Source organism: Neodiprion pinetum, chromosome 3 (genome assembly GCF_021155775.2).
Source record: "Neodiprion pinetum isolate iyNeoPine1 chromosome 3, iyNeoPine1.2, whole genome shotgun sequence".
NCBI classification, from domain to species: Eukaryota; Metazoa; Arthropoda; class Insecta; order Hymenoptera; family Diprionidae; genus Neodiprion; species Neodiprion pinetum.
The window spans coordinates 33,309,260-33,331,158 of NC_060234.1; the positions used below are offsets into that span (position 1 = coordinate 33,309,260).

At 36.3% G+C, this 21,899-nt stretch overlaps 1 protein-coding gene and 2 long non-coding RNA genes across 9 annotated transcripts; 2 read left to right on the forward strand and 1 right to left on the reverse strand.

Annotated features, from left to right (window-relative positions):
* Positions 1-2,583: 2,583 nt before the first annotated feature.
* LOC124213782 (uncharacterized) lies at positions 2,584-4,079 on the forward strand. The gene is made up of 3 exons (XR_006881970.2): positions 2,584-3,273; positions 3,543-3,661; positions 3,827-4,079. It is a non-coding gene; the product is annotated as an uncharacterized lncRNA (long non-coding RNA).
* A 919-nt stretch (positions 4,080-4,998) lies between these two features.
* On the forward strand, positions 4,999-17,286 carry LOC124213783 (uncharacterized). Its single transcript, XR_006881971.1, has 5 exons — positions 4,999-5,225; positions 13,119-13,249; positions 15,736-16,251; positions 16,344-16,443; positions 16,835-17,286. It is a non-coding gene; the product is annotated as an uncharacterized lncRNA (long non-coding RNA).
* On the reverse strand, positions 7,557-21,161 carry LOC124213777 (carbohydrate sulfotransferase 5-like). 7 transcript variants are annotated; one of them, XM_046615401.2, is made up of 8 exons: positions 20,734-21,128; positions 13,966-14,111; positions 12,234-12,281; positions 11,503-11,645; positions 11,124-11,359; positions 10,556-10,754; positions 9,751-9,930; positions 7,557-9,457 (listed from the first exon to the last, which is right to left on the reverse strand). In XM_046615401.2, exons 2-8 carry the CDS (start codon positions 14,101-14,103, stop codon positions 9,136-9,138), a joined length of 1,266 nt encoding a protein of 421 aa, XP_046471357.1. In that variant the 5' UTR covers positions 14,104-14,111; positions 20,734-21,128; the 3' UTR covers positions 7,557-9,135. The 7 variants fall into 7 exon arrangements, 6 of the variants coding, with proteins under 6 accessions (XP_046471357.1, XP_046471359.1, XP_046471358.1 ...); XM_046615403.2 differs by lacking the exon at positions 20,734-21,128 and adding an exon at positions 17,445-17,489; XM_046615402.2 differs by lacking the exon at positions 20,734-21,128 and adding an exon at positions 15,514-15,549.
* Between the last annotated feature and the right edge of the window lie 738 nt (positions 21,162-21,899).

A 21,899-nucleotide genomic window follows, 5' to 3' on the forward strand; every position in this document is an offset into this window, starting at 1 on the left:
GAAAAATTGATTATTTTACTGACTTTTTATCATCGAGAAGCTCTTTTGCAATGTGTAGTCTGAGGCGAGCGATCTTCATTGATTGAAATGGAAAAAGGTTACACATTCCGCTGAGAAATCTGTAATCGTGGCATATGCTCGGGTGCGCTTGGCACTGCGTCCACAGAGGAGTGTTAAACCTAATATTCCAATACTCAGTTTTCCCATGTTCTATGTAGTGATCTGCAAAAGTCAATCGGTCACAAGATTTCGTGATGCGTAACATATCATCTTCGACTATTTAAGAATTGTAGTTGAAATTTATCCGTCGTACAGTGAATTATATGTGAAGCAAAAAGTGTCTCACAGCATGTTTTCGAACGTCTATGAATTCTGCAGATAAGGAAGATGAAGGGAGTCATTACCAATTTCATGTTCCAGATATCATGCACTATATGTAATTGAAATGAAAAACACATGGACATCCCGTCAACAGGCAAACGTAAATTATCGTCCAAAAAATAACGATGTGATATCGAGTGTCAATGATGTACCTTGAAGGTACATCACTTTGCTACAGGAAATTCCAACATCATAAAAAAATGAACCTAAACCTGCCTTGGAAGGTACTAGATCGTTTAAAATAATGTATCCAAATTTATCTAACAGTTTCGGAACCATTACGGATCAAAGAAATTGAACGAACGGATAAACAATAGGTTTTGACAACCATCGACGCTGGTCAATCTTCCCATCGTCATCGGTCATTACGTTTCAGAAAAATTGTGGCCAAAGAAGTGAAGTTGATACAGCGATAGAGATGTATACCCTGACGTGCAATCCGATGGTCCTGGACAAAATGGTTCACGGCTTGGGCTGGACCGGGATTCGAACCGGGATCTTTCGATTTCCGGGAGATTGCTCTAACTACTGAGCACTTAAGACTCTGACAACTTCCCGGACCGCTGCCCGAATAGCTCGTAATGTCACGTTACAATACATAGGTATATCCAATTGTTACTGGCGCATGCATTACCCAAATCGGTGTATTCGCAGTTTAGTAGTCGCTTCAGATTTTTCAAGGCTTGACTCGTCAGTGGTGGATCTGTGATTCGAATTTTACCAAAGTCCAGAAGTGGCTCACAGTGATAAAAGACCGCTGGATGAGCCGCGACGATATCGCCTAGAAATGTACTTCCACTGCGAACACGTGCGACAATCACACTTCTCATCGGGTTTCCATTTTCCTCTATCAATAAGTCTCTTAGCTTTCTGCAGTGCGATATAAATTTTGAAATTTTCATTTACAAAAGATAATAAAAAATTAATTTCCTCACGTGACATTTCTACGTTGATATCCTTCGTTCGGATATTGGTAATCCATCATCTCATTGCGAATTATTCGCCGTTGTAGATTGAGGACCTGCTGTATTTCACTTAAGGTAGTAGTTGAACTATTAGCTTTCTTGATTTCATCTACCTTCTGCAATTAAAAGAAAATACATGCGTATTAACGCCTCTAAAAAAAAATCACGATTTCATCACGTACGTGAGTACATGGTTTTTAATTTATCGGTGCGAATTACAAAACATACTTAGAATTCGATTTCTATCTGATATACTCTCTTGATTTAAAATAAAAAAACAGTATGGAAAAACTCGACGTCGTCTGAAACATTCGTTTTATTTAATATTAAATCAGATACATTACCAAAAACAGTATGTTAAAATTTATGTTCACCATTCAACATTCTTCATACATTTTTGTTTTTGAGTATTCACAATTTATCATTTTTCTCAATTGAATAGGAACACGATGATTATTCAGTTTATTTCTAGCTAATTATAAACTTTAACAATGATAGTACTCCTGAAGACCGGCTTTTTAGATTTATTATAAATTAGCTTGTCAAATTAGTTCGTATCAAAACTGTCTTTTCGATTGTCTCGCTAGCTTAAATTGTCCAAGTCGTCAAATCGTAAGTATGCGGCCCTGTATCAAAATTGTAAATTCTTTGGGTTTAAAATTGAGTCAACTATCTGGCAAAGTTGCTGTTGAATTTGGGAATAAGGAATTCTTGAACTTACTTTATAAGATCCTCGCATAAACATCCGTGGTATATCATCTTTCATTAGTCTGCCATTCCTTTGGAGGAGAATGAAAAAAACGTAACCCAGAAGAAGGAAACTTATTAATCTATAAAAGCTGACTCTCTTTGACATTTTTATACCGGCGCTATGAATACAATGTCTCTGTATAATTAAATAATATGTAAGTCCTTTGATTTTGCCGCTCTCGAGAAAATTCGTACAACGTGTGCGTCGGATAACGTCAGTTACCGATCTGCCTCGTGCTGTGCCGTAATATCCTAATTTTTAATACAAACAGGTGCTACACATCAAACACAAATTCGTCAAACCCACACATTCACTAGAAATACTTGAAGGAATTGGAACGAAGCTGGACAAGACCGGAATGCACACGAATTTTATTCAACGCATCATAAACTTGGAAAACCTGCATAAGGTCGTGGAGGGGGCAGCACGACTGTAACCAAGCTGTTATCAGCGAAAATAAATTGGACAGTGTTAAGATTAATTACTTTGAAAACGATTCGTGTAAATTAGGTTCAAGAATTTATAAATGCGCAGAATGCGAATGCGCCTTAAGCATACGAGTTATCCGTGCGTCGTGCAACGACATGCGCGGAACAAAAAAAAATTCAGTCAGTCAGTCAGCAAGAATGTGAATAAAAACGAGCAAGGAAGTGTGCAAAATAATCTATCGTAATAATCACGATAGAATACAATCCATCGTCAGTTTGAAGTTAAAAATAAAGGCTGAATATTATTAAAATAAAATACGTCAATGAAACAAGAAAAGGCGCCTTTTGTATTACTATTTTTATTCACAAGAATCTCAACGAACAAATTCTTGAACGGCATCGTATTTATATTCACTCTCATACCCACTTCCAGATCGCAACATACAGTCATCCCCAATTATTACTAAAAATATGTTCTGGAACTACTACTACTACTCGTGAAATGATAAATTATCAATGACTTTAAATGTAAAGCTTGTGAATTCTCTTCTCGACCCGCAAAGAAAGAGGGGGCTTCCCATACAGCACAAGATTGTCTGAAAGATGTCCAAAAGATGACGAAAAGACGACTTATGTCCCGTTTTTTGATGTCTTATAGATTCGACTAAAAGATGCATTATAGGAATGACTAAAGGATGACAATAATCGGACATCTTTTCGTCTCCTTCTTCTCGATCCTGTTTTTCTGGCAAATATAACATAAATTTCAATAACTAAAAATCACCACAACGGAGTATATTCTTATTTCAAATACACATATACAAATATCTTGAATCATTCATATTATTGTGTACAATATTGTCATTTTTACAGTTCCTCATAAAACGAATTATTAATAATATTTTTACCGATTTACCATATAGTCGCCTTAGTATTTCTTTGGCCTACAGACCATTTCGTAACAACATCCAGTCTTATTAAATAATTCTAAAATTGGAACATATTATTTTCACGCAGGTCTGAAGAGTCTATCTTGTTTTTACGACGACAATCACAAATGAGGTCATGTATGTCCATATACATATATTATGTGCCATACGCTGCATTACATGCATGAATTAACGCAATACAATAACGTATGTTGAATGATATAAAAAGTGATGTTTAAGTATGCCTCATTCATTATAATAACAAACCTCATGTTTTTTATCAAAAAGCAAATATGTACTGCAGTCTGCACACTTGCGAAGCTTTGCAACTGAAGTGACGACGTGTCTTGTTCTAATATACCTATATTTCAGGGTTGAAAACCTGGCGCACCGAGCAGATATACTAGAGCACCAAAAAGGTGAGAAGTACGCCCAGATAGCACACTATTCCAGAGGCCGACTATCATTCGTCTGCCAAAAGTCGACGTTTTCTACAATTCAAAAATATTTCGACGCGTTGTTGGCAAGAAAAAAAAAACTGTTATGAATTTTGACTTATTGATTATAAGTCAAATATAAAAGAAAGGGAAATAAATAGACAATTACGAGAAATAGTTGTTGACGATCAAAGAGAAAATTATGCATTTATTTGGGTCATTTTGGTTTAAAAAGTCAACTATAATTTAATAGTACCCAATACCCAATTTATAGTCTCTGCACGTCGCAACCCAACAAACTTGGTTTGATAGTTTAAAAAATATAAGTGGACGGCACAGGTGCATAAGTTAAAAGATATAAGAGACAATAGTCGAGTAGGAATAAAACAAAATAGTAACAATAACATAAAAACGGACGGTAAAAGTGTATATAGATAAAATCGAGGGGAACAATTATTCGAAGAATTTGAAGGGAGAGTGTTTGATGTGTCGTATTTATAATTTTAGAATGGTGTGACTTTCTTTATTGTTTCAGTTCGTCGTTATTTATTGAATTTGTTACCTGATCAGGATTTGAGTTAATTTCACACACTTTATGAGTTCCTGACACCTCCATACACAACTCTCTCCTTCTAAAGTCGTAGGCCTACTAATTTGCCGATCTGCTGATCCGCTGATCCGCTGATCCGTCCGAACTTCGGTTCTTACTTTCGTCTATCAAAATATATACATCGTCACAAAACAAAGCAGCAGGTCGGCTATTTTTGAATGGCCATAGATCGACAAGGAAGTGGACTTGAAATTTACACGCAGTATACTTCATGTTTACGAATGTCCTTTGAGATGCCAGTTATAAGGCAATCCGACTTGACAACCCGTTATTACCTTATCCAGTTACCACTGTAAAGTTAAAGTTTTTACAGCGCATTCATGTTCCGAATCAACATCTAAGTGGCAGTTAGCCGGACTAATCGCTATCTTATACTTGAGTACCCGACGCAAGCTAACTACGAGTCCGCGTAATTAACCTACTTGCAAATTATTGGCCTTATTGTTTGGCTGCTGACAGTTAACTGAAAACCTAATAATAGTCGACGTCGGGTATTGCCTTTGCCATGCTATTTCAGAGGACATTCGCGCGATCTTACTCAGTGTACAGTCGACAATAGGCTCATAATATGCCTATTCCCAGTCGACTTGACATAGTTGACTGAAAATTTCTTTCGATATTAAGTCAACTAACAGCCAACGGTGTGCTACCTGGGACATGAGTGATCGGCCTGGTCCCAAGGAACAATAGAATCCCTGAATTCGTGACGTACCTACACAGAAAAGTACAAAGTCCTAATGTCATCGAATAATTCCTGCATTAACGAATTTCAAATTTCTCAAAACAATCAGCCGCACTTTTATACTCAAACAAACGAATAGAGGACCTTCTCTTGACTCAGCTAGGTAACATGCTTCACGGGCACCTCAATTTTGGCGTACCGATCAGGCAGCGAGGCGTACCGGGAACACGAGAACCTTTTCACCCATTCTATACTTCGTACCTTCATGTAACCGTTGGCACCTACTCATTGACGATCAAATATATCATAACTAGAACGCGCCCCAAGGTGGTGAGGGTAGCGTGGAGAGAGATAGCTCAAAGACAAAAATGATCGAGTCGCGTTGCATTTTCGAAGGGTGTACATGTAGGGAGTGAGAGAGGTTGGCCATCTTTCTTGCTTCTCTTTCGGATGTCGCCTTCCAGTTATACGTAATCTAGTGAACCTACCGAACACTTAACTGTCTGGTACTCATCTGTACTTTGGTTCTGAAAGACATCTCTCGGACAACTGTTAGTCAAGTCCGCAAGAGAAATCCGCATGTAGAGATCCCTGAGTCGACTATGATTAGTCTTCTTTGAAAGAATTCTATTCATATACGCATATATGTATATGCTTTCGATTGTTTGCTACAACGAAATGTTTCGCATCTTTATTTTCCTATTGCAAATCAGTTGCTTATCCAAGGGATTCAACGCTTTTTCAATAAGGGATTGAAAAAATAAATAACCACAAAACACAATAAATTTTGTACAGTTATGTCTAGAACTAAAGGATATGAAGACCGTATGAGTAACGATTGAGGAACAAATTCAGTTATACTTTCAAATGTATATATTTAATTGTCTATACATGGCAAATACAAGTTGTGCTTTAAAATTTTGTACAATCGACATGACGATGATGATGATATTTAATTGTTGAGCATATCATATACGAAAGATATTGCACATTTTTTTATTGATAATCCTGACTGAACTCTATAAATAACTTATTCTGCACTTTGACTGACACAGTTATTACTTTTGCCGTACATTGCAGTACCTAGGGATTTTTCTTTCTTCCGAAGGAAGGAAGATATATAACACCATGCCAGCAAAATGTCACGGATATCGATCATTTCGACAGTTCAGCCAGTAAATGTAAATGACATGTCACAATTACTTGTATAACATTCTGCCACTATCCGCATATATCACTCGTCGCAACGAATTTACCACTAAGTTTGGTATAATAATTTTTAATTTGTTTTTACTTTTATATAATGTGATCGCAAATTGCCAAACTGCATCAACAGAGGGAAACTAATTTTCAAGTTCACAAACTAGGTTTACAAATTGACGATGTAAACTTACTGCGTAAATTATAATAAATAACTAGATATCAGCCTCCACATGACTTATGCAAGTTTTATTACAAACAATAAGTTCGCGTCCTGTATACGTGTCAAAAGTACATAACATAATATTATAGGTGAACAGACGCACACATTTATCGTGAAATATTTCTCTAAAGTAAACAAAAATCATGCACGTCCATCAAGGTGACGTGAAATACTTTATAATAAATCAATGCTCGATCATAATGATCAGAATTACAAGAAATATATCGTTTCACGACAAAGTTAAGTCGTAAATCTCTGAAAACCGGTTGATGACATTGTATAATAGCTGATAAGCGATACAAGCGATTAAAGTATAAACACAATTGGTCACGGAATTCATTGCGTCACGTTTGACTTATAATTGTTACAAGCTGACGCAAAACGGGGTCACTTCAATATTATTTTGCATATTACTAGATCTTGAGACTCCTATTCCCGTTTCTCAACTACTGCAGATTAGGCCACTCGTAATAAATCACGAAAAAATATTCAGTGCATGGGTGAGAGGTGGCAATTAAACTATATCAACAATTGACAATACCCTAAATTATAGGTAATATACCTAAACACGTGTTTTATAAAGTTTTAGTCATGTCAACGACCGCACGTTATTAGTTTATAGTCTTATTCGTATTCCCGTATTACGAAGGGAACGTGTCGATCTGTGCTCACCGCGGATCACCGATCGCCATTGCACTTCGAAAAACTTCGACCGGAAATTTTCAAGACACCATATACTTGTTACATTACGATAGGTACTCGGATTAATTTGACAATAATAGATCATTAGGGTAGGCACTACGGTTACGACATTGAAGATATTTGGCTGTCTTCTGAATGATCGACAAGGAATTGTTGCATTCTTTGCGTTTTCAAATTTTTTAAACACTACAAAATTACATTTAATGTTGTGTGATGCGTTAATTGAATTTATTCTACCGACTCGGGACTCCGTAAGCGTTATACGATAGAGAGGAATGTTCGCGTGCTTCGTTACTTTTCTACCATGAAAATATTTTTGCTTTTTTTTTTTTTTACAAATTTTTTACTCATGTACTTCAAGTACTGGCATGCTTTTCGTGTAACTTTCAATTATATTCGTCAAATGACTTTCGATCATACTATATGTATATGCCGTGCCAGTTATGCTAATAATATTTGAAATCTATCGTGCTTAATTGAGCTTTCATAACTCTGCCAAGTAATCGTTGGGGCTCAAACAAGAAATAATAAGGTCCGGAAAAGTCTCTTTCACAATGATATGTTTTCCGTATGTAGCCGAGGATTCTTCTCGCGTCGGAGAAACGATGCAAATCTGTTCATTTGAATTCAATGTCCAATCGGAAATTGGCGCAGGGAATGAAGTAATTTTGAGCGATGTAATTACTGTACGAACGATTCTATGTGACAAACGAGCAGCGAACAATTTGGTGAATCGTGTACCGTTTAGTTCACGATTTATATTTGGAAAAGTAAAATGAAATAAAACTATTCATGATAACAGACTTGTAAATACCTACAAAATAGATGAAATATCTAAACATTCGCGAATTACACGACTCATGTATCAGGAAAATTGACTCTAATCACAGCTTGGTAAACTTAAATAATGTTAACTCAAGCTACCATATTCTGCAGTCCAGCTACATTGAATAATGGTTGATGTTTTTATTAGTCGTGCAATAATTTCGTGATCGTTAGGACACTCTGGCTGTCCGAAATAAAGTAACTAAAACATCCTCGGATAGTATTCAAAATTTTGTACCTGATGAAACTGAACATCCGATTCGTTATTCATTATCAATAATTTGTCATATTTTCTTAATTCGTTCGCGTGTACAACCTTTGAAATGTACCGACGAGGTGAGCGTCGCGAGATCACAGGATCCATGTCGCGTAAATTTGTGTCTTTTTGCGTGTGCTTGTTTGCCACGTCAGATCCATATTTTATTTTTCTCCCTAACGTATGAACAATACTGGTAATAAACACTGGTAGCATGGCTTGATACGCAAAGGGCACTTCAAAGCTTTCGCGTAGTCTGACTTTGAGTTTTAATCTAACGGTGCAAAATTTGTTCATGGAAAAAAGTAGATTCACATGTACAGAAAAAAGAATCGCCCGTAATACTGCTTATATAATAATACCTATGATCCCAAAAGTAAAAGGTGAGAGTTATACCTTGTTGAACCATGATTGAATAAAAATTACAAATTCATTTGACTGTATGTAAGTGTCATGATATTGTCATGTTTTCTGTCATTGTTTTCTCACATTTTTCGTGTATTTTCTTTTCTTTACTTATATCTTTACTTTTACCTTTGGAAAAATAAATCTTTGAGGTGCCGGAATACTGGCATGCACGCATTCCGAAACCACAAGGACCTGTGTACGGTAGTCAAATTTTGAATAATAACAAATTGGTGCTGTTAATAACTTTGACTAACCTGCTAAATCTGTAACTCTCGTTTGAGATGTACATTCAATTTGAAATAACATTCTGATATCGCTACAGACTTCGACGCAGTGTGTCACAAACGTAGCACGTAGTCTGTTATGGGATTGAATTCTCTTTGATGAGAAGCGTTGATTGCATGCACGTAACCCCAGTGTTTCATAGCGACAACGCAATTTCGTTGAATTTCTTCGACTTCTTCAAATTCTAAATCCGCCCTCCAGTGAAAAGGTGCCGCTTTCGAATTTCTGTATGTACTGGACACACCGCCGACGTCATTTTTTGTATGAGTGTCTAGAAACCTCTTCACACTCGGGTGAAAGTCGAGGCCATAAAATTTAAAAAGTTCTTCCACGTGTTTATAAGGCTCAACAGCCAGATCTTCGTATCGTATCACCCTGAAACAATGATGATTTTCATCGTTTGAGATAAATATTTCCGATCAATACCCTTAAGAAAAATATTATCCAATAATTCCTAATGACAGTCAGCCAAAAGCTTTGCTCAGAGTTATAAGCTCTGTTTGAGTACAGTGCTATTTCAGTTCTAGAAATTCCGTAGTTTCCAATTACCGATACTGTTTGGGTTCCCTGATCCAATCACTTTGAAAACCATTCGTTCAGTGATATATCATTGTTATATTCCTACGTTTCTTCTTCTGTAACAGACATAATTTCAACAAATCACGCACCTAAATGTAGAGGGATATTTCCTCTGCAATTCCACTGCGGCGTTGTAATCTGACACCATATCTGCACAAAGTAAACTTGGGTCTGAACAGTCCGGACTTTCGCGGCAAAACGAACGGTGTTTTCTCGACTGAAGAGTCCCACGGGGATCCCTCACCAAGAGAATCAATCTTACAGCTAATCTGGAAAACATTTATCAGCACAGTTTAAATCGGATGCATTCCAAAGTGTTGAAAAATAATTGGCAATGGAGTTTATCATTGCAATAGAGTGATGTTGAGATTTAGATATTGTAATAATTATCCTAAGTGTCATATTCAATAGTCAATAGTAATATTTCAAATTTTAAAACCGCTGATAGAATGATGGTCGCATCAATCATAAAATATGCTCTATAACAAATCAGTGGTTGAGAATCAGCGCTAGCCGATACAAAAGTGTAGTACTATCTTATACAGTAGCGGACACAATTTAAGTAACGATATAAAGACAGAGCTGGTAAAGACAGGAATTTAGTAACAGCTTTCGGAGGGATAAGCACTCAAACTTCGAACTACCATCACTGAAAATAACTACTATGAACTACACAGCAAAACAAATGAAAGTGTCTATGGTGTATGTAACCATATTGTACTAATACAATATCTGATGGTGAAATGACCATATTTATGAGGTCTTGGAGAAGCTTCTGCTCTTTTGGCTTTTTGGCAAAATATTAGTATTTTGTGAATCGTGGATGCAAATTAGAATCTGTAAGATCTGTTTTAGATATCATTTATCATCTCTTTTATTGAATATGTTACTAACTTTTCATCGGCAAGAAGTTGTTGCGCAACACGTAATCTGAGACGGACAAGCTTCATTGACTGAAATGGAAAAAGTTTACACATTCCGCTAAGAAATCTGTGATTATAACAGATTCTTCTGTGAGCTTGGCATTGCTTCCACAGTGGTGAGTTATGATTCAAAAGCCAAGAATGGCCCCTTCCAAATTGTATATAGTGATCTGAAATTACAGGATTAAAGCGATTAGTTGCAATATTATTCATGCTTGATAGTACATCGCCTTGGAGAATATGGATATTTCGAGTTCAAAATAACAGACTCGTCAGAGATATCATGTGAATGCAAAAATGTAACACTATTTTCATGAATATTAATGGTTTTTGCACACTACGAAAATGGAGGAAGTTGATCAGTTTTTTACACTTGAAGCGTATTAAAGGGGCATGCAATTAAAATAGATAAAAAACTTGACATCACGTGATATGTGAACTTATCAGACAATGGTTGAGAATGAGATACAAAACTGTCACTACGAGAGGTTGAGTTACGTTTATTACAAGTATAAGAATAAAATTGATGCACGCATTACCTAAATCTTCGTATTCGCAGTTCAGTAGCGCTTTGAGATTTCTTAAAGCTTGGCTGGCCAAGGGAGGACCTCGAATTTGAACAATGTCAAAATCTAAAAGCGGTTCATAGTGATAAAAGACCCCGGGATGTGCCGTGAGAACGTCGCCGAGAAACGTACTTCCGCTACGCCATGTTGTTATAATGACACTTCTGATTGGTTTCCCATTTTTTTCCATCACTAAATCTTCAAGTCTTCTACAATATACAACAATACGGATCTTTATTTAGACATGATAAACTTGTGGAATTGTATAAATCGTTGAGAAATTTCAAAATCATATTTCGCACATCGATATTTTACGTTGTGAGTTACAGCGAGAAAGAGAAAATCGTCTTACTTGGCACTTTTATTGTATCTGCCATTGGGATATTGGTAACCTATCATATCGTCGCGAATCATCCTTCGTTGCAGATTAAGGACTTGCTGTATTTCGTTCAACGTGGCAACCGAATCATCAGCTTCCTTGACGACAGCTGCGTTCTGTAATTGACGGAACATTGTATATCTGTTTATTAACGAGTCGGAAAAGTCAATATCAATCGCGTTATTTTCGATTCAATTCGTCAGTTCAAATTACAAACACGTATCACAAAAACGGTTCAATGTAAACAGTACGAAAAAGTACAATCTCATCTCTACATACATATACTTACATACATAATATGTCAGGTCAATTGGTATTGGCTGAAGATGAGGACCAATTCTTTCAACTAAACTACTCCGCTTATATTCTTTCACGTAAGAACAAACTATAACTGCAATATTTTACGAAAAAACCTCAGTTTTAAGGTAAGCTAAATATTCGATTAAACGTGCATATGAACGGGTTGGATATATGCTGCAAACAATCTGATCTAGAGACGGACAACGATCGACGGGTAAAATCAGTTTATTGCATGTAGTTCTTTTTTTTCTGTACTATAAGCTTAAGGCACACCAAAAAAAAAAAAAAAAAAAACACAACATATAGGAATCGCAGATTGAAAACGTACATGCACACTCACAATCAGGGTATATTATTACTTTCGGGAAAAACATTCGATATAAAATATGTCGAAGGTGCCTTACCGATACTGGTTCCTCAAATTCATAGGGCTCTGGTGTTGTTTCAAAATCCTAAAGCAAAAGTGCACAGAACTGTTGAATGACTTTAACGATAATACCTGCGTCTTTATTTTTCAAGCGAATGAATTTTAAGAGCCTAACGATAAGCTGATAGATTTTCGGTGACGTATGTAATTGAAAAATCGAAAAAAGAAATCGCTGTACTTGACCATAAAAATTAAGGGAAGTGCGTACACGGTGTTTGGAATTTCTATGTTATATTCGCTACATATGTTATGTGACCTTACAGCGTAGCAAAAAATCGTAAATCAGTTAATTTTTTTTATTCCCGCTCACTGATACGCAATAACGATATGGCAAAATTTTTACGCGCGCACAGCTGTCCGAATATCGCGTGCGAGTAACGGGAGCTTATGTAATTTTCCCGTTGTCTAATTTCAATTACAGGCAAAAAAATGCCCAATGTAGAAACGTAAGTGTATTAATTGTAGTTAAAATTCACGATTCCGTCGCTGATTTATTACTACATTTTGTCTTTCACCCCATACACCTAACTATTTTTATACAAATTCCCTGCACATGACCGCCGAGATTGAAAAAAACCACAAAAATCCATTCTCGTCTCAAAAACTCTAGGCTTTTCAATAACGATTTCGACAAATCGCTTAACATTCGGGCAAGTGCTATATAAATGGATGTTCCGTACGATCTCGTACTTTGATATGAACATAAATATTTTCATTGGATTTGACAACGTTTTTTAAGTAATATGTAAGATTTTTATACCGAGTCCACCGTGGGTTTCATCACATTGATACAAAATGAATAATTATACCGAAAAACATCCCGTAAAAATCAATTAAATTCAACGTTGTGATTATTGTTTAGGTTGCTCCGAGACAATCGGTAATGATCTTCTCTACTGGGGAGTTATACTTCAACTGAAACAACCAAATGTAGGATGAAGAACTGAAAAGGATTGGTTCTTTCGTAGCCGGTACTTCCTAATTAAGACTCGGGTATGTAATTTAGGTTAAAATTACAGAAGCCTCTATACTCTGGTTCTAAGGCAGCTACATAATTTTTATTATCGCATAAATGTGATTAGCGCAATAACACTCATTTTCGTTCTCTGATATCGATTAATTAGTCTGTATCCGAATAGCATTAGAGATAAGTCACCAATAGTGCAGATAAAAGATTACGGCACTGTTCGACTTTATTTTCCGTCACAAATTGGTCAGATCAAATCATAATCACTAGGATGTTCCTTTTGAAAACATTTGATCCTGAATGCATTGTTATAGAGAGAATTAAATTTCTTATAAAATTGGTATTTGAGTTTCTATTGTGAATTCATTAGTTATAGCTACTAAACACATTTAAAGATAAATTTCTGTATACAAATAATTAAATTTCGACGATTTCCTCGAGGAAATGCTTCGAGATTCAAGTCCGTATCATTAAATGCGGTTGAATGGTAACAATTAAAAGGAATACCTTCCCTAATAATGAGATATTTAAATGGGGCTTTGATTTCCACGAACCACCTTCATGAATTGGGCTTAAGAGATATATCCTGCAAATAGAATTTCTTTCTTGTTGCTATTCACAAGTTCTTCAAGTATAAGCGGAAATGAATGTCGATTCCAACCGAAACACCCTAGTAGGTATAAGGTGTATATCCTTGAGGCTTGAAATTAACGTTTAATTTCCATTTCAAGCACGAACTCACCTCCCAGGATCGTCCCACTGCTAATATCGGTTGTATTCGATGCTTCATTGGGCTGCCGTACCTTTGGTTGAAGAATAAAAATACCAAACATAGAGATCCTAGGCCGACCAGCCCATAAAAGCTTGCTAGCTTAGACATCTCGATACCTGCACAGTAAATTTATTCGTAAACCGTGGATACCGGGCGAAAATAGGCGAGGCTGTAATAAAAATCACAACAAACAACAAGAAGTATTATTTTATACGCAGCTACCGAATTCTCGCTATACTTGCAAGCAATTGATTAGCTATACATGAAAAAACATCCTATCTGACATTACGGGATTTATGAGGATTACAAAAAACATGAAAATACTAACTACTGGGTGAACGATTATTTTTATTTCAACGTCAAAGCAGACAAATAAAACGGATTATTGATATTGTATGTAATTTGTTTAAATAATTGTACAATTCGGATGAGTGTTGCAGCAAATACAGCTGAAATTATTACAATAAATTTTTTTTTCACAAACCAGCTCGGATTTTTCAGTATTATATCAGATGTGGGAATAATATTGAAGATTGAAAATGCTTTATACGAACTCGCATAATCCTAGACTAACTCGACTTGTTGCACTGCTCACAATCAGAGTAATTGCTTATTCGTAAATCTAGAACAGCTTTTTCCAGCGTTATAGCGCTGTATCGAGATAGCAAGCAAAGCCTACAGAGTCGAGAGAGTAGGGGTATCCACGAAGCTGTAACACTAGGTTGAACACCCAGCTATGGGGAATATCGTAATCGCAAAAAAAATCACGGCAGGTTGAATTAAAATACGGAAAATTGAATCATAGTTATTTCTATACAACAGTTCATGTTATTTTTTATCGGAGTACGCATGCATATCTGCAGCAGATAAGAATGACCTATAACCTTCGGATTGTAACTATGACAATGAATTTTCTACGCATGCTCTATGAATTCATGCGAAGTAAAAAATTATTCACGTAACAGGTGTAAAGATTGTATTTGCAAGGAATCACAGTCAAATATTTCACAGCAAACTCGTATGTATTTAGTTTTTAATTGGGAGAACACGGGGGAAGTTCATTGTTCGATAGTTATCGGATACAGATGAACCTACGATTTATGCCACCTTCGCATAACATTATACCCATACCTTTACGGTGGGCTGATAAATTTTCTAGAACAAATCAGAATGAAAAAATATCGTTACCAACCGTAAAAAACATCTGATACTGACTGAACGTTCATGTACACCACGTTGAAAAATATATATTATGTATACCAAATATCAAAACACGAAGTAACAAATCCAGATCACGTAGAAATCTGCACCCATTCATGTACACTTTATATATTAGTTAACTCGACGTGCACAGCATACCTGCACCGTGGTATGTATAATTTTTAGGGTGTAAAGTTGCAAGAGTGTAAATTTTTAAAGGAAAAATCGATCGCGGTTGTATTATCGATTTTTTTGCGTATCCTAATCTTATCATTGTGCATTTGTAAGCCAGGTTATTATTGTGCTTGTTAATCTCACCACACACCAGCCTCCGCTTAACTTCCTGGTCCAGGAAGTACAGGAAATGAAAATCCTTACAATAGCTGCAACGTCCAACGCAAAAATTGTAGTAACGCAACCGAGGTCCGAATTTATTACTTATTATTAAAGTCAACTTCCGATACTTGTGAATCTGTCTAACCAAAAGTCACGTGATCAGCAATTATTACGAGCAATTATGATTCCAATTATCATTAACAGGTGCCGCATTGAGCTGATAGGTATGGGTCACGTGTGGATGCGCCGATTACGCGGCTTTAAGAACGCTTCAAGTAACGCATACAAACTGCAAGATTGTTACGCAGGCAAAGCTAAGATAGATCATACATACGATAAGGACAAAGATTACGTTAAATCAGAATTATTTTATTTTGCCGTGACTTGAACCGGGGATCAAACGATTGTAAAATTCATCTAAAATCTGAAATTATTCTGGATTACTGAAAAATTTTCCCTCGATATCCAATAATTTCATCAATTTTATTCAAAGCCATTATCATTCAACGAACATTCTTTTCAGGCAAAACTACCCACCTGGTGATGAATACCCGTTATATCGATCACGCTGATAAGATCGCATCGTAAAAGAAAATTCAAGCACGTAATTTTAGTTAGTCTACACGTTATGGTCTTCCTTGGGTTGGCCAAGTGAAAGGGAGTCACCCACTCACAGCCCCTTAATAACGGCAAAGAGGGCATATTTTTAAGAGGATTGGTGTAAGTAGTTCGAGAAATTTTTGTGTTGGCTGTATTACTAGGGTGTTATTATACCTACTATACGGTAAAGGTTCGTTATTCTTAATTCACAGCTTTTTCTTCTTGCTTGTGAAACGATAAACCTTTTTTCTAACGTTGTACGATGTATTTGTGAATCTAGAAAACGAATCGTATTCCGACTGCATGTTGTCGGTGAGTACATGTATACATATATAAGTTATTTATTAACGCTTTTCGCAACAAAGTTTGTCTGTGAGTGAATCTAAAGTTGACTTTTCACTCATTTTGTCTGTTGGAAAGTGCAACAGGCACTTGATCCAGGGCTCACAAGTTTTCGTTTTTTCAAGAAGTGGAAAAGCGGGGAAAATACGCCCTCTGTACGACTAAAGGGGATTTAAAAAAATGTCGATAACGCTTAAAATGTATTTTTAGGCCAAAGACAAAAAAAATGACGTTTTAGAAATTGGTCAAACTCCTTCCTTTAAGGGACCGATATTGCCCGCCTCTCTCCTACGTACTTGTAAATTTCCCAGCCACTATTGGAATCGCTGTTATTTTTCAAAACCTTCCGGTGCTTTTACAGTTTCAGAGTTGAGTTCGTGTGAACAGGCTCTGCAGGCCGAGAAATGCAGGACGGTGCATAGAAAGTTTTCCCAATGGATGGGTATACAAATACTAGAATATCCTCGGGTTTCTTGGTTTACCGTCACCTTGTAAACAGCGGATGCCATTATACCTGAATGTAGCCAATATGCTCACCAGATGTGCCCTGCCGTAAATTGAAACCCCAATGACAATGAAAATTGTTTCAAAGCCTTCCCAACCACTGACGTCACAACCGAAGTGGAACGAATAATCTTTTAGCCCTACACTTATTCTATGAAAGGAAAATGCTGAGTTGCCAGGAAACAACTCAACATTGTATGAGACATAGACACTGCAGTGTGAGGATTTAAGATACATTCAGCCGTACTTTTCGAAAAATAAGTGTAAATTATCAACAATTCTATCGAAAATAAATTATATTATAAACAATCACTGGAATATATACTGTTAGAAAGCAAATATACATTCTGAAATTGTTCACCTCGCTGTGTAGGAATAAATTTACACATAATTGTTTGTGCATCGAGGGAGAAACAAAAAGTTTATCTTCGTGAATAACAAATACATAATCGTACGTTATACTATACCTGAGGTGTGTGATAATAACCCAATTCGTATCTGGCATTCGTTCGACGATAAAAATACTTGAAAAGGTGTTATTGTAGTGGTTACATGTCGGGCGAAAGGAACACTTTTAGAAAATTTCTATTCGTCATTTGTTAATTTTTTTTTTAAACGCAAATCAGCCGTGAATATCCTAGAAACAGTGAAATAAATAAAATTTCGGATCCAACGCACTCGGTAAGTTCTTTGCATTTGGACAAGCAGATGATATAAGTTGCTCAACGTAACGATAAATAATGGAATGATAATATTGTTGTAATGACTGTCGATGACAGAGAGAAGAGAACCGATTCAACGTTAACTAATGAAAAAATAACAGTTGAAAATTAACAGGACTCGGCATAAATCTGCCTCTTCTTATCAGGGCTCGATTTGAAACGATAAAATTCTATTGCGATAATAGTCGACACAGGAAGTATTAAATTACGACCCCCCAGTTCGTAAGATTAACGAGCACGTAGCTACGCGTGTGAAATGCAACGCCGTATTTATACAACTATAACCACACTTAGTCGAGGAAATAAAGCAATGGACTGTCGATTTTTTGAGCAGTAAGACGGATTTTAATGCGGTTTTTTGCATTCGCTTCGTAAGAGCGCCTACAAACTTTGTGAACTAAATTGATTAATTAATTTTTTGAAAATGCATTATGGCATTAATAATATGCATTTTGCAAGTGCACTTCCAAGAGACACTAAATAAAAAATTTGCTACTCGGGGGTTTTTGGGGTCGCTGAACACGAATATCGCCACGGCAACCGTCTCCGAGGTACCTGGTGCCCAGGGTGGACAGTATCACAAAGTTATAGTTATAGTTCACAAAGTTTGTGGGCGCTCTTACGAATCGAATGCAAAAAACCGCATTAAAATCCGTCTTACTGCTCAAAAAATCGACAGTTGGGCCGTTTTTAGTGCTTTATTTCCTCGACTAACTGTGTAATTGAATCTTATAGCCGTTACAACTTGCGTGCATAGTTCGGCAACAAGCATATTGTACATCTACACTCGCCTTGAGTAAGGTATTGATTTAGATCTATATACAATACTATATGTATTGTGGTGCAGCATAAACTGCGGATGTCGCCACGAGACAAAACGCATGCGGCACTAATCGATGAAATGTCCGGTGAACTGAAAGAAATTTTATTAATTCACATTTTCAAACGTATTAACGAATCAAAGTTTGTCCAAAATTACGCCGCTTCGAATCGAAATAGTTGAAAATTTTTATTTTTTACATGCATTTTACTCAGATAAAATTGAAATTCAATCCCGATTCCAAACGAATAGATACCACGCTCTCAAATTATTGCTGTGTATGTTAGTGTTACTTAATCTTAATCTCTAATTATGGAAACCGACCGTTAGACTTTCTGCTCACAATTTTTCAACGAATAAACGTAGGTATAGAGCTAAAATTTTTCAGGCGGATCTTGCTACATCGTAACGTACTAGTTATTTTTTTTTTTTTTTTTATCAGAGAATACTAAAACATACAAATTTTTAATTAACGGAATATAGAGAGATGAATAATTCATCGGGTTTCGTCTTGCTGGCTAGATTTCATCGTTCTACATGTTACACTAGAACGTCTGAGACTTCGTAATGTCTTTTTCGCCCAACGTAATTCGATATAATTTCGGACGATATTTTTTACACTATGGAACCTTACGGAAAGTATTATCGTTTTGAATCTCAACGTTATTTCACATTTTTCGCATTAAACGTTTCAATTCAAGGACATGTTTGTTGTGGGTGGGCTGATGGACTGTTTAAAAAAAAAAAGTCAATGTGACGAGCATTCGGGGTTTACTCAGTTGTGATTTAATCACTTATACATGTATTTCGACGTTCATGAATATCACAAGAAAAATTTGAAAAGGATGAGAAAAATTCATTTCGTAACTGTCGCAATTCTTACACCAGTTTCATACAATAGCGGTACTGGATTCCAGAGAGGTATAACTACAGGCGAAACATGCAGGAAATATCCACGGATTCGTAAAATATACATCACTCCTAAAAGATAATTGGACATGATATTCAAGCGAAAATTTTACTACAACTAAAATCGTTGAAATCGTCTCGTGCTCGTATTACATGCCTAAGTAAATGCATAAAGTAAGCTAGGGAATTTAAGGTATAAAAGAGAAACGAGAAGTAGTGGTCTATTGCATATATCAGTTTATTTGTTTAAAAGTGAAAAATAACATGTAGTGTTCTGTAGTATTGTTATGAAAACTTGTCTAGCGTTTATTGATATGGGTATAGAATCAAGTAACAACTCTATGTAACTATTTTCTATACAATTTAATCCTTCTCTTATGTATTGTGTAATGTAATTTTACATTTTCCGAATGTTCTAGGTACGGTATTGGGTATTGAAACAATAATTATCCAATTTTAAATCGATCTTTTCGCGAATAAAGTCGTATGAACTATCAATAAATTTTTAAGAAGTTTCAATGTAAATTTAATTAAGAAATAGTACGGTGTTTGGCACTAAATTAATACTAATGTGTAAAATGCACATGCATGAATGCAGAATAATGGTGGTAATTATAAAGTAAAGAGTACACTGCGTGCAGCCAAATGTGGTGATCCCCAAAAAGCCAAGTTAGATTATTTCGGGAAGAAGTGTTTAAGAGTCGTGCTAATTGCAGCAATTGTTTCTCTGATTTCCTTCAGCGTCTAATCCAACCTAGAAAAATTTGATTATAAATGAAAACTCAATACAGTACGTAAATTAATATTGGATAAACTTGAGTGAACAAAAATACTTGCAGGTACAAAAGAAAAAAATTATTCCACGTAAAAATGTTATGTGAATGGTCTAGAAAAAAACTTGAAAATAATTATAATCGCATCCAAAAAAAAAAGTACCATCTCAGTACCATAGTTTTAACTACTCTATAGCAAGTAATAAATATGAATCAATAATTTTATTCAATAAGAATATATTTCGAAACAGCAAATATCTAATGCAGCTTATGAAGTACAGCTTTGTAAAACTATTACAACGCTGTAAAATTAAACGTACATCAAAAAATATACTCATTTAATTAGAAACCTCAAGGGTTTATTAGCACACATACACACGTTCCAATACGATATCAATAAGAATAGTGAGGGTCGAACGACAATTGAAGACGATTTAAACATCACTGAAAATAATTAATGGAATATTGGGATGCTTCTTCCATGCGCAATTTAACGTAATTGTTTTCATTTAATTTCACGTAAATTATGTACCTCAAGGTAGCTTGGAGTCTTCCATTATGCATTGACACGGAATGTTATTTGGATATGTTTAATCGATTCCGTTAGTGAAAACATCTTTGCAGCCGTTTACCAGTGTTTTATTTCCTCGGATAGATTCATTTCCACTCAGCAGATGACAGTAATGAAAAATACAAAATGTTACACAAATCCATGCACGAACTTACAGCAGTGCCATAGCCAACCATAACTGACCATACAATTTCCACTGATAATTTCATGAAGACTGTATAAGGAGCAAACAAGGAGCACGAACTTAATGGGTGAATTGACTAAACTTGTCGCAGAATCGTGTACATTATGTTTTTTTTTTGTACCACTAGCGTCGCTAGTGTTCTATTAGCACCGAAGTGTCATTGGTTGCAGGGCTACCCAAAATCGACCAATCGATGATCTTGCAATGTGATTCGTAGCAAGTTTTTGCTAGCGCCTTGTCCTCCCCCCCCCCCCCCCAGCGGCCTCGCGCCATCCATTTCTCTACCTATAAAACACCAGTGCCCTCTTCAGTTGGGAAACGATTTGTCGACATGAGTTTCGTGTTCCTTGGACAGTCCCCAAGGATAATTTCCGACAGCTAGAACATAAACTAGGCAGTGCTTGGACCGCGCTCAACTAGATATCAACACAGCCCGACAGAACATGCTTCTTTGCGTCTGCCGGTAACTTCGGTGTAATGTTTTATGACCAATTTGACGAAGATACGCACCCTGAGTGTGATTCCCTAGTATCCAACCAATGGGAGAACAGGAAAACTAGGGAAATCGTACACACTCTGCGGTGCGCGCTTTTGCTGTGATTCGGTTTCACCGTGATTTCATAGCCAATTTCACTACCGATTCACAAAACTGCGAGCTATGATTTAAAATTGTCTACATAGGTATAGGTACAACAGCGGACCTATACACGTGCGAGAGAGAGACGCTTATGTCGGCTTCAGATAAAATCGAATGCGAACTCGCACCCCTCGCACCTGTGGTCAGGAAGTAGCTATAGATGACCTTGTAAATTTCCAAAATAAATGAAGTGGCGAAAAACAATTTTTTTGAACAATGACATTGACCGTCAACACCGTTAGCGCTGATAATCCCACCGTGGTTCCCGCCAATGGAATAGGGCGAATCTTACGGCCAAGCAGTCGT

Bases quoted from the DNA above. Each gene is read 5' to 3' on its own strand.
- LOC124213777 (XM_046615401.2), bottom strand. From the start codon at position 14,103: ATGTCTAAGCTAGCAAGCTTTTATGGGCTGGTCGGCCTAGGATCTCTA. The intron at 12,282-13,965 runs GTGAGTTCGTGC...CTTTTGCTTTAG, and splicing joins CAGTGGGACGATCCTGGGAG to GATTTTGAAACAACACCAGA. The intron at 11,360-11,502 runs GTAAGACGATTT...TGTATATTGTAG, and splicing joins AGATACAATAAAAGTGCCAA to AAGACTTGAAGATTTAGTGA.